The sequence below is a fragment of the Nelumbo lutea genome, chromosome 2, assembly GCF_056320005.1.
Source record: "Nelumbo lutea isolate HS-2025 chromosome 2, American lotus-T2T, whole genome shotgun sequence".
NCBI classification, from domain to species: domain Eukaryota; kingdom Viridiplantae; phylum Streptophyta; class Magnoliopsida; order Proteales; family Nelumbonaceae; genus Nelumbo; species Nelumbo lutea.
The window spans coordinates 4,412,574-4,429,521 of record NC_142685.1 but is presented as its reverse complement, the minus strand read 5'-3'; the positions used below and the strand labels follow the sequence as shown (position 1 = coordinate 4,429,521).

Sequence of the window (16,948 nt, the reverse complement as noted above, 5' to 3'; positions counted from 1 at the left end):
TAACTCAGAAGAACAACTTGCAAACATCTTCATCAAAGGTCTTCATCATGTGCGGCATAATGATTTGTGTGACAAGTTGAGCATGATTGACATATATGCTCCAACTTGAGAGGGAGTGTTGAAATAAATTGTTTTTTATTTTGTTAGGGTCTGTTTGGCTGATTAAAGCTTTTTTATTTCAATCTGTTATTGTAACTTTACTTAGTAGGGGCACAAGGGTCATTTCCCTTCTTATTTTTTCCGCCCTATATATAACAATGAAGCTGGCGCCGCCAGCACTGTTCCATTGTCTCTAATCCTTCTCCTTTCTTCCTTCTCTTCTCTTCTCTTCGCTTCTCTTCTCTTCTGCTGTAATCTTCAATCGGATTTACTGTCAAGAGATACCATGCACCCATGAATTCCTTCACATCAGCCTGGAAGCACATCCTGATTCCAAACAGATCCAAAATTCTTCCCCAAATCCAGAACACGGAATTACAATGAATCAACAGGTGATTAATAGTTTCCAGACTTCTACTACACAAATTAAAACCCACATTAGCCACTTCTATACCTCTTATAATTCATATCCTTCCACTTGGAAATTCAAAGTTCTCCCTTGATAAGCTGTCGTAAAAGGATTTTACAGAAAACTCCCCTGATTTTTCAAAACTCCACAACCTTTCTTCTTTCCTTAGGCCATTTGTTCTCATGCTATATAAACACTGTAACAAGCGAATTAGAGAATTCACCTCCCTATCCTTCAGTTTCCTCCAAAATTGAGGGTTCCATACACAACCCCCGTACTGATCTTCCATACACTCAGCCACTGTTGCATTCTTGTTAACTGCGATCTCATACAGCTAAGGATACAAGTCCTTAAGGGGACTGTCAACACACCAATGATCCTTCCAGAACAGAACCCTTCGAGCATTGCGAACTGCATATTTATGCCCTTCATAAACTGGGGCCGACTTTTCTGAATCGCCTTCCACACTGAACAACCATATTGGGATCTTACAGCTTCTGTCTCCCAATCTCTGCTACTAGAACCATACTTCGATAGAATTAATCTTCTCCAGAGACTATTCGGTTGCTCATTACTCCACAACCACTCCCTAAAAATGTGGTATTGACCTCCTTCAACTTTCTAATCCCTAAGCCCCCTTTTTCTTTGGATCTGGCATAGTGTTTTCCAGTTAACCAAACAACATTTAGCTCCCTCCTTCCACCCTCTCCACAAAAAATCTCACATCTTTTTCTCCAACACAGCTGCTGTCTTTGCTAGAAGAGGGAATAGGGATATATAATAGACTGGTAAGGATGTCAAAACACTTTTAATTAGTGTGACACTGTGACCTTCCCACCTTTAGAGAGATATTTTGTCTTCCAAGAAGCCAATTTCCTGTCTACTTTTTCTATAATATGCTCCCAAATGGTTTGGAATTACACTTATCATCAACAAATTTTATATTGTATGATTTGCTAAAATATATCATTCTTTATGAGTGTTCATGCCATAAAGTATGATGTAAAAGTGCCCATGCAGTACCCGGTGGCCATATTGGGCACTATATGAATCATGGGTGCACTAAGCATGTATAGGTATCTGTGTTCTAGGCACAAAGAGGATTCTACAAATAAGACAAAAAGGTTCTAAATAGGACCATGTGCTTATGTTGGCAAATACATCCTATATAATGATGCAATCTAGAAATGGGACCTCATGCTGAGTGGGTGGATGTGATAATCCAGAAGAGCCATTTATTTATTTATTTTGATAGATAACATCAATTTATTATATTAGGAGAACAAAGGAGTATTTACTAGCATACCCTAGTATGGTAGCTGAGGAGGCCACCACCAAAATAACTGCCCTCACCCATTGCTTTTAAAGAGCCCTTTATTTTTGTTATGCTTCCACATTATGTCTTTAGCTTCAAAAATCAGTATTTTCTCTATAATGGATAACTGCCCCCCCCCCCAATCGAGCTCATTGTAGTTTGATGGCTACAAGTTGAAAATAAAAATGCATGCAGTTTTCTTGTCACTTTTTACTTTAACTTTAAACAGTAGTAAAAGCATTTTGATCTACCACAAGGAAAAATCAAACTAACTAACCTGTATTGACTTCATCACCCCCCAAGTGAAAGAGCTCAAAAGGAAATATTTGCCTCATATCTGTAGACACAAATTTTAGATCAACATACTACAAACATTGGCCCCCTTTTGTTTCATTTTTTTAAGAGATGGGGAGGAAGATTTGGCATGCAATCTATAAGGACATATAACTTAAAAAATAACTGTTTTGGAGGTAATTTGTGCATGTATGGCTAAACTAACACAAAATTTGACAAAATGGTTGAGCCTCATCTTAGCAAGCAATCAAGAAGTTTTTATCATTAGCAGGTCAAAATACTTCTATTAAGAAAGAACCAAAACAGTACCCAACAGTCTAACCAAGTAGAGTGGACCTAGAGCTGCAAATAAGTCAAATATTGATCTGACTCAATCTGTGATCCGATCTATTTATGAAGGATACAAATATTTGATTATAAGAAACGAATCAAATTTGGATAGATCATGGTTGGATCCAATATCATCTAATTCTATTGGATTAAATATAAAATAACACACACACACACACACACACGTGGGCAACTATACCCTTCATAAAATTTAAATAGTAGAAACTTTTTGAAAGGATTTTTATTGAACACAAGGGTATTAAGATCTTAATAGTTGACACAGAAGACAAAAAAAAAAAATCAATGACCTTGCCATTTTCAATGACTGGGTATAAAAGAGTAATTTATTCATATGACCAAGAAGAAAAATACCTAGTTTATTTGATGATACACCATCAAAAATTAAGAGCCTGTTTGGGAGGGCTTCTGTGTTTGGGGTGTATTGTGTCAATTGAGCTGCAATGGTTGAGCACCAGTGTTCTGGAGAAGTTACTCAGAGTAGCTTCATATTTGAGCAATGGTTTGGGTGTTAGGAAAGCCCATATTGGATTTTTGGATTTTTACCAAACACAGCTTCTGGCGTTCCTGTGTGGGGCCCAGCTTGAAACACCAGAAACCACATCCCGAAAGCCCTACCAAACTGGCACTAAAAAAAAAAGAAAATAGTCTATTCAATAACTGGAAGACAAAAAGGGTGTCTTCTTCCAAACCCTAGTCTTAATAAGAAGAATTGAAAAAGGGGTTTTTCTTCTAAACCTTCTACAGGTGTTCTCTACCAAGATAAAACTAAATGCTTTTTTCTTCCAAATCCTAGTCTTTTCTTCTTTCAATACAAGCAACCTTCTTTCCACTTTCTTTTTGGCCTTCACTAATATTGAGAGGATTAGAAAACTGAATGATTTTTTTTCATAATCCATTGCTAATGCATCTGGCACCACTGCTAGTTGAAATCTGAAGAGTTTTGTTGGTTTTTCAATTTTTAACTTTTGGTTTTTTAGTGGTCTAGTTTTTTAGCAAAATCTTTAAAGGTTTTACCCATTGGGACTTGATTATCTGGATTATTGGCAGGATTGCAAGCCTATAAGAGAGAAACTTTGGTATTATTGAGAACTTGGAATGGCTGGCCAGCTGCTACTCTTTGTTATGTTACTTACAGTCTTTTTTTTTTTTTTTTTTGATAGAAACGTTACTTACAGTCATTGATTCTAAGATTCCAGCCTCTAATCTTTGTTATGTCACCTACAATCTTGACTATAAACAGCAAGATAATAAAAGAAACTTTCTTTTATTTCTTCTTTTTCCCTTTTATGCTTTATCCATTATTCTGCAATTTCTTGTGTGGGGAAGAACAAGAATAATGAGAAAATCAAATTGAATCTAACTCTAATTGGAAATCCAACTATTTAATCAGATTGAATTCAAATATAGGAGTTTCAAAATCTGATGGATTCAAACCAAATTCCGATATCCCAAAACTTTTATTGAATCGAACTCAAATATTCAAATTGGATTCAGTGCGCTTGCAGTCCTACACGAAACTCATATAAAATCCCACCCTCTTTAACTCCCCTCTTTGCCTACAGGCCAGCCAGCAAGATTGTTATCTGATCAGCTAACCTATCTGAACCAAGTTAAGAAATTTTAAAACAATTAATTTGACTCAACAAAACTACTATATAAGCAGTTGGGATAAAATTTTGTTGTCAATTGTTGAGTTTTGGCTGATATAACATGTTTTTTGTTTACATAGCATAGTTAGAGAGTTATTGGGCCTTAGGCCCATTAGTTTATGTTTTAAGAGTGTTTTTAAGTTCTCACAAGTAGCCAACTTACTAAGGGCATACTTGTCTTTGTATTCTCTTTTGTTTACGAGTATATAATCTAATGAAAAGGGCGGGCAGACCTAATTCTGAGCTTCTCCCATTCTCTTATATCTCTCATCTCTCTCTTTCTTAGCTGAAACCTTTTCTCCTCATTCTTTTCTTCTTTCTTTTACAGTTTTTATATCAAAACAGGTTGTCCAAACCTTTCTACTTCAATCAAAAGAATTACACAAATGCAGAAAAAACAGGAACCAAAACCAGTAAGGTCATAAAGAATCTCAACCTGTCAAGATGCCAGAAATCACATCAAAGGTAAAATTGTTTGCGACATCGAGTGGCTCCCTACAGGTGGATGAAGGCCAAAGATCAGGATATCCAATACCCCTGCATTGGTAAAAAGAAAACTAGGCATCTGTAAATCATATCTAGAAGGATGGGAAAAACTTAAATAAAAATTTAGGAACTATAACTGCATGGATTCAAGGACAACAATCTAGAAGATCAAGTCTAAAACAACATTTCCCATGTTTCCCCTGTTCTAGTAAGGTCCATAACTGATAGTATTTGAGATGAATTAACCCAAAAGAAAAATTACTAGAAACAACAGCAACCAACAAGAAATCTGCAGTGTTTTTCTAACCATCAGCAGTCATTGAGAGGGAGAAAAAATAGGAGGAAAATGTCATATAGTAATCGAAACCTGGTTCTATGGTAATACTTCCCCCCTCAAAAAAAAATAAATAAATAAATAAATAACTCTCCCCTTGGTAGAAACTAAGAAACCTTCAGGTTAGGAACTTAGAGACAGAAAAGCACAGCACACAATGGTAAAAATTGACATTATTTGCCAAATAGCATTGGCAAAAAGAAGTAAAAAAGGATGAAAAAAAATAAAGCATTTGGCAGGTTTCCGTCCTTTGATTTTTCAGAGAATGATAGGCCAACATTTAGGCATCTATAACAATCCATAGCCCCCCAAAATAGAGCCACTAAAACCACGCTTCACCAAAAGAAAGAGCATAAAACTGTCAAACAGAAATAACAAGAGAGAAGTCAACCTAAATAGTAAATAACTGCAATGTGATAATTAACTTTCAAACCAGAATGGAAGCTCCATGGGCCGAATGAGCCCTAGTGTTCTTTATTTCTTTTAAGCAGTATTTAAAAGTTACATTTCTTAGTTATGGGCCTTATGGGCCTTCTTTTATTTTCTTTAATTATTTCTTTAGTGCTGGCCGCCCCATTAAGGGCATCCAAGTAATTGTACTCAGATTTAGAATTATTAATAAAAGTGATGAAAGGGGGCTAGAGAGAGTGGTCAGAATTCTTCATTTCTCTCTTCCCTTCTTTTTCTTTTTTCACAACCTATTGCTGAAACTTCTTTTCTTCTTCTTTCTCTCTCTCCTTTCTTCTTTTCTTGCATTATCTGAATTACTCTATGTGTAATTTTATACTTGATACCAGAGCAGGTTCTCACTTTCGACTTTTTTCTCCTTTCTTTGCCCATACATAGTGTGTATAGAGAACTGATCGGTTGATCAATCAGCTACTTATGAAGCTCAATTATGAAGGTTTTTGGAGAGTTTTGTGGAGGTTTTTCATCTTTAGTTGAAGCCCGAGGCAGGTTCTTGAAGATTTTTCCCAAAAACCCTAGATAACTGGAGAAACCATGTTACAGGTCGTAGAGACAGTTTGAACCAGGCGCTTGGGGATCAGAGGTAAGGCTTTTGATTTCTATTAGGGGTGGTTTTGGTTGGATTGAATTCTAGAACCTCTGGAAGGGGCAGTTGAAGTTTCTCTCTTTCTCCCCATCCTGTAGGACCCTGTGAAACCCTAATTTTGGGGGGTTGAGAGGTTGTTTTTTGTTTAGAACTGTAAATCTAGCCTAGTAAGGCCTTAATGTGATTTTCGTTTGCATCCGTTTACTCAATGGAGAAAACTAGAGGAGAGACCAAATATTCCACAAATTTCAAGTTTGGACATGGGAGTCAGTGGAGAATCTTTTTGGGGATGTGACTACTATGAAGCTAGATGGGACCAATTATTTAGCTTGGTCTCAATCTATTAAGGTACATGTGTGTAGTAGAGGAAAATGGGTTTATATTACCGAGAGCAAGAAGAAACTAGAGGATGATGATCCTACTTATGAAAGGTGGATGCAAGAAAACTACATAGTAGTGGGTTGGTTAGTGAATTCTATGCAACCACACATTAGTCAACATTACCTGTGGATGGAAACTGCAAAAGAAGTGTGGGATAGTGTCACAGAGACCTATTTCCAAAAGCTTAATGTTATGGATGCATACTAAACCTGGAAGGCTAGAACTCCATTTGCATTTGATTGGTCTTCTTCAGTACTCTTTGATTGGAAAGTGAGGAAAAATGCAAGGTACTGCTTTTCTTAGCCTAGTTGAGGCATTTGAGCTGCTTATCTGAAGAATTCCATTTGGCCAAAAACTTCTAAAAAAGGGAACTTTTAGGATGGGAAGAGGAAGCGACACAGAGTTTCAGGTGGTGAATAGGCGGGAGTCAGTACTAGACATTGAAGCGAAGAAACTTCTCCTGGAAAGCGGAAAGGCAAGAGGTAGAAATCTCTTAAAGGTAAGAGAAGGTAGGAGGACCACGATAATTCTACTGGAGGAAGCAGTCCTCTGGCTGAAAGGTTTCATCGATGGAGTACTCCAATCCGTCAAAAATGTAAGGTGGAGAAATATATTGGAATTGGAAAGGAAGAAATTTGTAGTGGAACTAAGATGCAACAGGAAAGGATGGTTCATTACCATCACCGAGTATTTTGGGGACCGGAAACAAATGGTCTGCTTACCGGAAGGGAAGAATATACGAGGTTGGATAAATTTTGCGGCTGAGTTACAGAAGTTCCTGGCTACGGTCGATAACCATCTGCAAATGAAACACGAACAAGAACAGAGCAAAGATGAGAGTATCCGTAAGACCTCGAGCCAGGCACTGAAACAGGACTCCTTCAGCTGCGGAAAGGCAATAGCACTCTCAAGCAAGGGTCTGAAAGTCTGGTTTGAGGCTGAGAAGGGTGAGTGGGAGAAGAGGATGGTGATTACAACCAGCAAGGACGTACAGGATTGGAGGAAGGTGTTGAATGCTGTGGTGAACAATCGGAAGCGAGATGCGAAGGTAGCCTTGAAGCCATTTTCAAACCGGAAGGCAGTCTTAGAAATCGAAGACCGAAAAAACAGAGGTTTCACAGCTTTTGGATGGGAAGATGGGTTGGTATACATACAAAACTGGAAACCTCTGTGTAATGAGTTGGTGCCTCCCAGAGGGAGCTTCACACTAAAAATGGTTGGACTCCCATTTCACCTCTGGAACGAATCAAACCTGGACAATATAGTAAAGATGTTGGGTGAGGTGGTGGAGGAAATTAATACGGAAAATTTTCGAGCTGTGGAGGTTAGGGTTAAGGGGGTGGAACCAGAATTGGTCCCAAGGGTAGTCGAAATGTTGGCTGATGAAGTCTGGTATAAGATCTGGCTGGTTTCAGAGAAGGAGGTGGAGCTCTGGGGGCGAAGCACGAAGGAAGAAGATGAAGGTGACGTGGCGGGATGGTTCACAGGTGGCAACCATGGGTTGGAGGAAATGGAGGTTGACCAGCCATGGTCTAAGGAGGAAACTGGAAAGGCGCAGGTGGGAAACCAAGAGACACGCAAGCTAATTAAGGAAAATATTTTAAAAACTTTTTAAGTCACTCGAAGGATAGGGGCCCGCGCTTCTTTTGCTGAAGTGGTCAAGAAGGGGGTTGGACCAACTAAGGGTTTGTTGCGGTCCGGGTTTTCCGAACCGGTAAGAGGAGTCGGCGGGTCAACCATGAGTTCGAACCTGGGGCCACGTGCTTGTTTAAGTAAGCACGTGGCCCATGACGTAACTAAGAGGATTATAGACGCTAAAAAGCGTCTATCTTCTTCTTCCTCGAAAAGAACTGTTGATGGTGTATCAGCTGCGAACAGGCTTTAAGAGAAAATCGGCGAATCTCTACACTGGGTTCCCAGACCAGTGCTTGGGCCTTCTGGAGGAAGTCGCTCCGTACAGGACCATCCAAACCCCAGGTATGTATGGAACGGCGTTGAGGAGAAGGAGGAAATCGATGTGGGCTGAGTAAAATGTCAGATGGACGACACAGAGATGGAAGAGGATTCCGATGAATAGTCCAGCATAGGTAGTGTTGAGACAGACAAAGAGTTAGAGGCTGAGATTGCGACAACATTAAATCTTGGCGTCTTGTTCTCAAAAGTTGCAGCAGATGGATCTGATTCAGAGCAACCACTACATCAGGTGACTAACAGATTAGCAGAGCACATCATCATTGATGGGGGCGAAAATGATGACTTGGAACTTAGAAGTTCCATAACCAAACCTTGCTAATGGACAGGAGGTGTGTAAGGAAGTGTCCGAGACTCTCCTGAAGCAAAGCAGGAACAAAGCAGTTAGGAACAAACAGGTGGGTACAGAGAGGGACCAATGTATAACAAGGGAGACAGGAAGGATACCATCTCAGACCCGAACCAAGGGGTTAGGCGACACTCATACACTTAATCAGGACCTGACTGCTCCAAAATCCAGCTCCCCTTTTCACTCCCAGGTAAACCCAGGTAAATGTGTCCATTCAATTTTCGTTACTAATGAGTGCTCTGTGTCTTGAGTGCCAGATTCCAATCCCAGTTCAGATGCTGTAGCCCATGTAGCAGGGGGAGGGGCAAATAGTGGGAGCAGCATTAGAGAAGACTGGGGGAGGGAGGTAGAAGAAGAGGTGGAAGCAAATAATATAAGCAGAATTCTGGGAAATATTGAGAATCTGACAAATGAAATGGAGGAGAATAATTCCCTAGAGGAAGGATAGCTAAATTTCAGATAGAAAGAAGTCAGGAGGAAGAGGGTAGAGGTAGGGATGTAGGCCAGGAGGAGAGAAATAGAAAGATTGACAACAGAGAGCTGGGAAGTGAGGAATCCGTGGCAGCTTTTGTACAGAAGCTGGGGTGTAAACTGAAAGATCCAAATGATCTGAAAGATTCCTAAGAAGCAAAGACTAAAAGGAGAAAAATGAGTGAGGTGGAAAGGCTGGTGAAGGATGGGGTGGGAGACAGGAGCACTGGAGCTAGGGGGAAAGGAGGAAAGGAAGAAAATAAGGGTAATAGGTGTAAGGGATGGATAATAAAGAAATGAGGATTATTAGCTGGAATGTGAGGGGACTGGGTAGTGCAAGGAAGAGAGCAATAATAAAGGAGGCAATCCAGAAAATAGACCCAGATATAGTTCTCCTGCAGGAAACTAAAAGAGTAGAGTTTGACATTAAATGGGTTAGGAGTGTGTGGCGAGGTAGGGGGATAAGTTGGGCGGTTTTACCTTCATGGAGCTCAGCAGGGGGTGTTGTGACAATGTGGAAGAAGAAGGCAGTTGAAGGGCTAGAGGAACTGATAGGACAATTTTCAGTTTCTATCAAACTTAGGCAAGTGAAAGATGGATTTGAATGGGTGATAACCAATGTGTATGGGTCAAATGATTACAGAGAAAGGAGGTTACTATGGGAAGAGCTTGCTGACATAAGGGGTCTGTGGGATGGGCCATGGTGCTTAGGAGGTGATTTCAATGTAATCATATTTGTGAAAGAAACAAACAGCCCTAGACAAAGAACTACCACAAGTATGAGGAGATTTAACCAATTCATTGAGGCCTTTGAACTGAAGGAAATCCCATTATCACAAAGGTGTTATACATGGTCCAATCTCCAAGCCAACCCAATTTGCTCTAAGTTGGACAGATTCCTATTTTTAAATGATCTGGAGGAACATTGGGGGAATCTGAACTCTAAAGCACTTCCGAGGGTGACCTCCAATCATTGGCCTATTGTACTTTGCAAGGAGGTGAGAAATGCAGGTCTTGTTCCATTTAGATTTGAAAACATGTAGTTAAAGCACCCGAGGTTCATTAAGAAAGTAGAAGAGTGGTGGTCTGAAAGTAATCCTGCAGTGGTGTGGTGTGGAATGTGGTTTCATAAAAAGCTCCAATACCTGGAAGGAAGAATCAAGGAATGGAATCTATTAGAGTTCGGGAGATTTGAGGAAAGAAAGCAGAGTGTGATCTCAGAAATCGAAGATCTAGACAGCAAAGAAGGGGGTGGCAGCCTAATTGTAGAGGATAAGGAACAAAGATGGAGATTGCATAAACAGTTAGAGGATTATAGTCTTCAGGAGGAAATAAGCTGGAGACAAAAGTTGAGATGCAAGTGGCTAAAAGAGGGGGGCCGGAGCACTAGGTTCTTTCATGCCTTGGCAAGTGGCAGAAGGAGAAGAAATTCCATTACAAGTTTGGAGATTGAAGGGGAATCTGTCACAAGTCAGAGAAACTGCAGAAGCATTTGCAAATCATTTTAGGCATATATTTAGAAGGCCCCCGAATAAAAGGGTGTGGCTAGAAGGATTGGATTGGCCAACACTGAAGAGAGAAGATAGGGAGTGGCTGGAAAAGAAGTTTGAGTTGGAAGAAATAAAAGAGGTGGTTTTCTTAATGGATAGATCAAAGGCTCCGAGCCCAAATGGTTTTACGATGGCGTTTTACCAGGACTGCTGGGAGATACTAAAGGAGGACTTAATGTTGGTATTTGACGAATTCCATACCAAAGGAGTAATCAACCCTGGGATAAACTCCACCTTCCTTGCTTTAGTTCCCAAGAAAAGTGATGCAAATACTCCAAAGGATTATAGGCCGATCAGTCTAGTAAATAGCCTTTACAAGATCATCACTAAGGTGCTGTCCCTTAGAATCAGAAAGGTGTTTCCAACTATCATAGCTAGAAATCAAGGAGCGTTTGTGAAGGGGAGGCAAATAACAAATCAGATACTGGTAGCAAATGAGAGTTTAGAGGACTATAAGAGATTGAAAAGAAGAGGCGTGGTCTGTAAATTAGATATGGAAAAGGCGTATGACTTGGTTGATTGGTCCTTTTTACTGGAGGTGATGATTAACTTTGGTTTGGAGATATCTGGTGTAAATGGGTGATGGGTGGCATTAAGGATTGCCATTATTCCATTTTGGTGAATGGGACAGTGGTGGACTATTTCTTAGCTTTGAGGGGGATTAGACAAGGTGACCCCTTATCCCCTTTCTTGTTTACATTGGTAGCAGAAGTGTTAGGGGGACTAATTTCTAAAGCAGATTGGGTTAATAAGAGGGTGGAGAGTTGGAAGAGATAGTATACCGCTTACACACCTACAATTTGCAGATGAGACAATTTTGTTTTGTGAATGAGGGGATATCAATTGGATCAGGAACCTGAAGCTCACTATACAACTTTTTGAGCAGATGTCAAACCTGAGGGTGAACTTTGAGAAAAGTTGTATAGTTAGAGCCAATCTGGGGGAAGGGGAGATTGGTGAGTATGCAGACATACTGGGATATGTAGTCTCTAATTGGCCATTAAATTACCTTGGTCTACCTTTAGGGGATAATCCTCAGAAAGGTGATTTTTGGGCCCCTGTTGTGGAGAGATTTGAAAAGAGACTTGCTAACTGGAAGAAAAACTATTTGTCTCTTGGAGGGAGAATCACGTTAATAAGGCCTACTCTGGCTAACCTTCATGCTTATTTTTTGTCAGTTTTAAGATTCCGGCTAGGGTGGCTAGTAGACTGGAAAAACTAATGAGAGACTTTCTTTGGGAGTCGGGGGAGGAGAAGGATCATAGGGTTAGGTGGGAGATAGTATGTAGGGGCAAAAAGGAGGGAGGTTTGGGGATTGGGAACATTAGAACTAGGAACTTAGCATTACTAGGGAAATGGCTGTGGAGGTTCTCGGTGGAGAAAGAAAGATTGTGGGTTAAGATAGTGGGAATTATACATGGGCTGGCAGACAATGGATGGGATTCTAGGATTCTAGCTAGGGCCACAGTAGCTTCTCCTTAAAAAGCTATTTAAGCCATTTTGCCCTTGTTCTCTCCATGGATCAGGTATGATTTGCACTCAAGTATCCTCATTAAGTTTTGGGAACATGTCTAGGTTGGGGACTCCTCATTGAAAGATCAATTTCCAAGCCTTTATGCTATCTCTACCTTTAAAAATGAATCAGTTTCCTCTTTTCTTGTTCCTTCTAATTCACCTTCTGAGCTTGGATGGAATTTGAGTCTGAGAAGATATGTCAGGGACACAGAGTTGGCCTGTATTTTAGCCTTACTTTCCATTCTTGAAGGGGTCTTCATTGAGCCAGTAAAGTCAGATAGTAGAATATGGACACTCACTCCCTCGGGTTCTTACACTTGTGCCTCCTTCTTTAGAGCACTGTTACCCTCTCCTCCGGTTGGTTTGTCTTTTCCTGTCAAAGATGTATGGTGTCAACCTATACCTCCAAAGGTTGGGAGCTTCTGTTGGGAAGCCTTTCTGGAAAGAGTTAATACAAGGGCTCTACTCCAAAGAAAGACCCAACAGTTGTTTGTCTCCTCACTAGTGTGTTCTCTGTAAATCTGATGGTGAATCTGGATACCATTTACTAATTTCTTGTCAGTTTGTTAAGGTAATTTGGGAATGGTTTACTTCTTTGTTTGGGTGTAGGTGGACTCCTCCTTTGAATGTGCAAAGCTTATTTACTTCCATGCCCAACTGACCAACCAAAAGGGCCAAGATCATGTGGAGATGTGGTAGGGCTGCAATATGTTGGACTATTTGGGAGGAGAGAAACTCAAGGATATTCTCAGATAAGGAGAGAAGTATGGATGAAATCCTTGAGACAATCCACATTAGGATGATGCATTGGCTGAAAACATTGGAATTGTTTAAAGTGTTCTTAGTTGATGAGATGATAAGGAGCTGGAAGGAGATTACAGAAACAGGCTCAACCGCTCAAACAGGAAGAACATAAACTTTTGTTGGACACCTCCACCTCATGGGTTCACCAAACTGAATTTCGATGGTAGCAGCATAGGCAATCCAAGGCCATCTGGAATAGGGGGAGTAATAAGGGATGAAGCAGGAAATTTGTTGGCTATGTACTATGGTCCGTTTGGGGTAGAGACTCTTTGAGGGCTGAGATTCTAGGAGCTATTGAAGGGATTCAAAGGGCCAAAGAACTGAATATTAAAAAGCTTATTATAGAAGGTGATTCTGAAATTGTGGTGCATTGGCTAATAGAGGACAGTTCTATGCTCTGGAAATACAACAATGAAAAGAGGAAATTTAAGTGGCTCACCAAGGACATGGAAATACATTGTACATGGATAAAGAGAATTGCAAATGCATTGGCTGATGGTTTAGCTAAACAAGGGGTAAACAGGAATACCATGTTATGGGCTGTTGATGAACTTACAATTTATCTATAATTTTTTAGGACTTTAGCATGGATTTTTATGCCGGTTTTATTAATTTTTGCCTTAATTTAGCTTAATGCTAAGAATAAGTTCAGGGATAATCAATCCAAGAAAAGGAAGGAAAAATGCAAGAAAAGAAGGTTCAAAAAGACCTATTTCAGTCCAGCCCGGTCGTGGAAGCAAGAGAGAGCACTTCGGCCCAAAAAGAGCAAGTGAATTCCTTGAGAAAACCCAAGAAAATAAAGCCTAGCTATGAGGAGAATTCGGCCCAGCAAGGAAGGCCCATTTTTAGCCCAAATAACAGCCTAGAGTGTAGCCCACATGAGCTCAAAAGCAAGCTAAGTTGTAGCCCAAATAGCAGCCCAAAGGGAGCTAGGGGCGGCAACTCCTAGATGTTTCTTGAAGAGAAGGAGGGAGCACTCTAGAAGGTTCATGAGGGGTGTAATATACCCCATTCTAGAGGCTTCAAGAAGGGGCAAGAGCCCCCTTGAAAAACTATATAAGGAGGCCTCTAGGAGGGGAGAAAGTGTTCAATTGCTTGAGAGGAAGGCTCTCCCACTCTTAGAGGTTCGGCCACCTTGAGAGAAGAGAAGAGAAGAAGGCTAGGCGCAAGGAAGAAGAAGAAGAAGGGCTGAAGGAAGTTCAAGACAAGCAAGCTAGAAGAAGAAGGTGAGTTCGAATTGAGGGTTTGTGATTCAAAGATCTTTTGTAATAAATCATTTGTAGTTTCATTCTCTTTTGATTTGAATTCAGTTTCTTAGTTATATTTTCTTTCTTCTTTCTCCTTGTTTCCATTCTTCCTTGATGTATTTCAGCTTGTAAAATTTCAGTTCAGCAATCTAATTCTTTTTTATTCATTCAAATGATCATGGATTGTACTTGAAGTTTCTTGAATAAGGGTGTTATTGCAGATCAATTCGGCCAACTAACCTTCAAAACTCAGATCTGAATTCTCAGATCTGAGATTGCAAGATCTGAATTGCTTGAAAGAGAATTCAGATCTGCAAATTTCAGATTGGGCGAATTAATCTATAGCTTGGAATTCCTAGAATGCTTGAGAGAGACTCTAGGAATTCAGATCTACTATTCAAGAACTGAATTGAGTGCAAGGTTAGAGATAACTTGCACAATTCAGTTGGTGATCAATTCAGATTTGAATTGATGCCTTAGAAGTGTTTGAAGAAATGCATGCATGGGGATTAGATTCTTGCTAGAGATAGAAGAACCATCACTCATGCATAGGATGGACATGCGCTTGAGAGAGGCTGTTCATGACCTTGGGGTTTCACCAAACCAAGGCTCAATCATGATTCATTCGAATGATCCAAATTGATAGATTGCTGAATTCTGAGATTGACATTTACTGCTTACTCTTCTAACCTGAATTGAAGGCAATTGGACCAATGATTTAGATAGATTTTAATTTAGGATTTCTTAGCTTTCATTAGAGTTTAGATTTATTTGTTGATCAGATAAGAAGTGCTCAATTTAGTATTGGTAATTGTTTCCTAAATCCTCGTGGGAACGATACTTCACTCTCTACTTTATTACTTGAACGGCTAGTGCACTTGCTAGTGTCACAATGAGCAACACATCAGCTGTTTTGTAATTGTAATTGTAATTGCTTCATGGTCATAATGTACCTTTAGTTGGGAGTTAAGACTATTTAGCTCCCTCCTTTGTAACTCTGATTATCCAAATCCTTATTAATAAAAGTTCATTGTTATTGATAAAAAAAAAAAAAGCTTAATGTTGCTTGGGCCTACAAATTGAAACACTATGTGAATAATCTTAGACAAGGGGAGAAGCCCTTAGCAGTCTACTTCTCTATGCTAAAGTCTCTTTGGCAAGAGATTGATCTGATGAAGATTGTTGTTTGGGGTTGCACAAAGGACTCACCGGACTCAACTCGAAGTGTGATATTGTGAGGCAGAATGTTTTAGCAAATGATGAGGTGACTTTGTCTCAGGCATATGCTATGGTGAGCAGTGAGGAAAGCAAAAGATAGGTTCAGTCTGTTGAGTCGCAGGTTGATCACTATGCTAATGCGGGGATGAAGCCAAAGGCTAGCACTGGGAAGAAAGATGTTATCTATGAATACTACAAGAAGCCTAAACACACTAAAGACACATGTTGGAAGCTGCATTCAGAGCTCGTACCTACCAGATTCAAGAAGGAAAATGGTGGGAAAAGGGTTGAAACTGGAAAAGGTGGAAATGTAAATGTAGCCACCTTTTCATGAGGTGAACAAAGACAGGGTGGAGAGAAGTCAGAGGGAGAACAGCTTGCAGTCGCCAGGGCTGAATATGAGAAGTATGGCCGAATCATCAATCACTTATCCACTGCTATAGCTCCTTCAGAGACTTCCTTCCTCTACATATGCTCACTCAGGTATTTGTGTCGCTGCACATCATGCTTCTGTCTCAGGTACTCATAAAACCCCTTGGTTAATTGATTTTAGTGCTTTTGACCATATAACCAGTGTTTCACACTTATTCACTTCTTACCAACTTCTTTCTAGCCGGGATAAGATATCCCTTTGAAGGGATGGGAGATCCACCATATGGATAGCCAAACCCTACAGGAAGGTTGGGCGAAATTTCAAAAATTTCCTTACTCTCATCCGGGAATCCTATTCCCAATTTAGAAAACAGCATTTTCAAAGTTCATTCTTGTAACCAAACCGGACCAAATCTGAAACCAAGTTTAGGGAGGGATATACCTGATACGGAATCCATGCAAGAAGCTCCTCCCAACGTAGGTGTTCACGCCCAAAGAGTGTACCAAGTCCTCCCTCTACTGAAGATGACACAGCTTAGGATGAGGTAGGATTAGCAGGTAGTTCTTCACCAAGAACTTGTGATTCTTCAGCAAGAATTGAATGGGGTAGTGAGCACAGTTTCATAATTGTTTCTTCTAGCAAGAAACAATATCAAGATCAAATCTTGATCAGATCCAAGAACTGGATATCAAATAGGGTAGGACGGCAAGAGCAGGAAGAAAAAGAACTGAAGGCAAGATCATTCTAACTGAGTTGTCTTCTCTCAGTGTTGTGTCTGGTGTCTTTTTTAGGTCCACCCTGCTCTCTATTTATAACCTCAAAGAGACAACCCCCTAATCTGATTAGGAGTTTTCTAATCCAAATCTTTATTTGGATCTGGACTCTTTAAGTAATAAGGATAATCCCTTATCTTATCTGCAGTTCAAGATCAGCTTATTCCTAATCAAATTAGGAGTTTCCTTATCCAAATCTTTATTTGGATCTAGACTCTTTAAGTGGATAAGACTTATCTGTTGATCCAAACCCAGATCTGTCCCTATTTAATTAATCCAATTAACCAAGTTCAAAATGGGATTTT

General features: G+C 40.0%; 1 protein-coding gene across 2 annotated transcripts in view; it reads right to left on the bottom strand.

The window, feature by feature from the left end:
* Positions 1-16,948, bottom strand: part of HEXO1 (beta-hexosaminidase 1) — a 68,152-nt gene that overhangs the window by 29,360 nt on the left and 21,844 nt on the right. Inside the window, exons 9-10 of one of the 2 annotated variants that reach the window (XM_088971979.1) lie at positions 4,554-4,654; positions 2,101-2,160 (exon numbers count right to left, since the gene is read on the bottom strand). In XM_088971979.1, coding sequence (XP_088828105.1) covers positions 2,101-2,160; positions 4,554-4,654 — 161 coding nt within the window. The remainder of the gene's footprint in view (positions 1-2,100; positions 2,161-4,553; positions 4,655-16,948) is intronic. The other variant, XM_088971980.1, reaches the window with a different exon arrangement.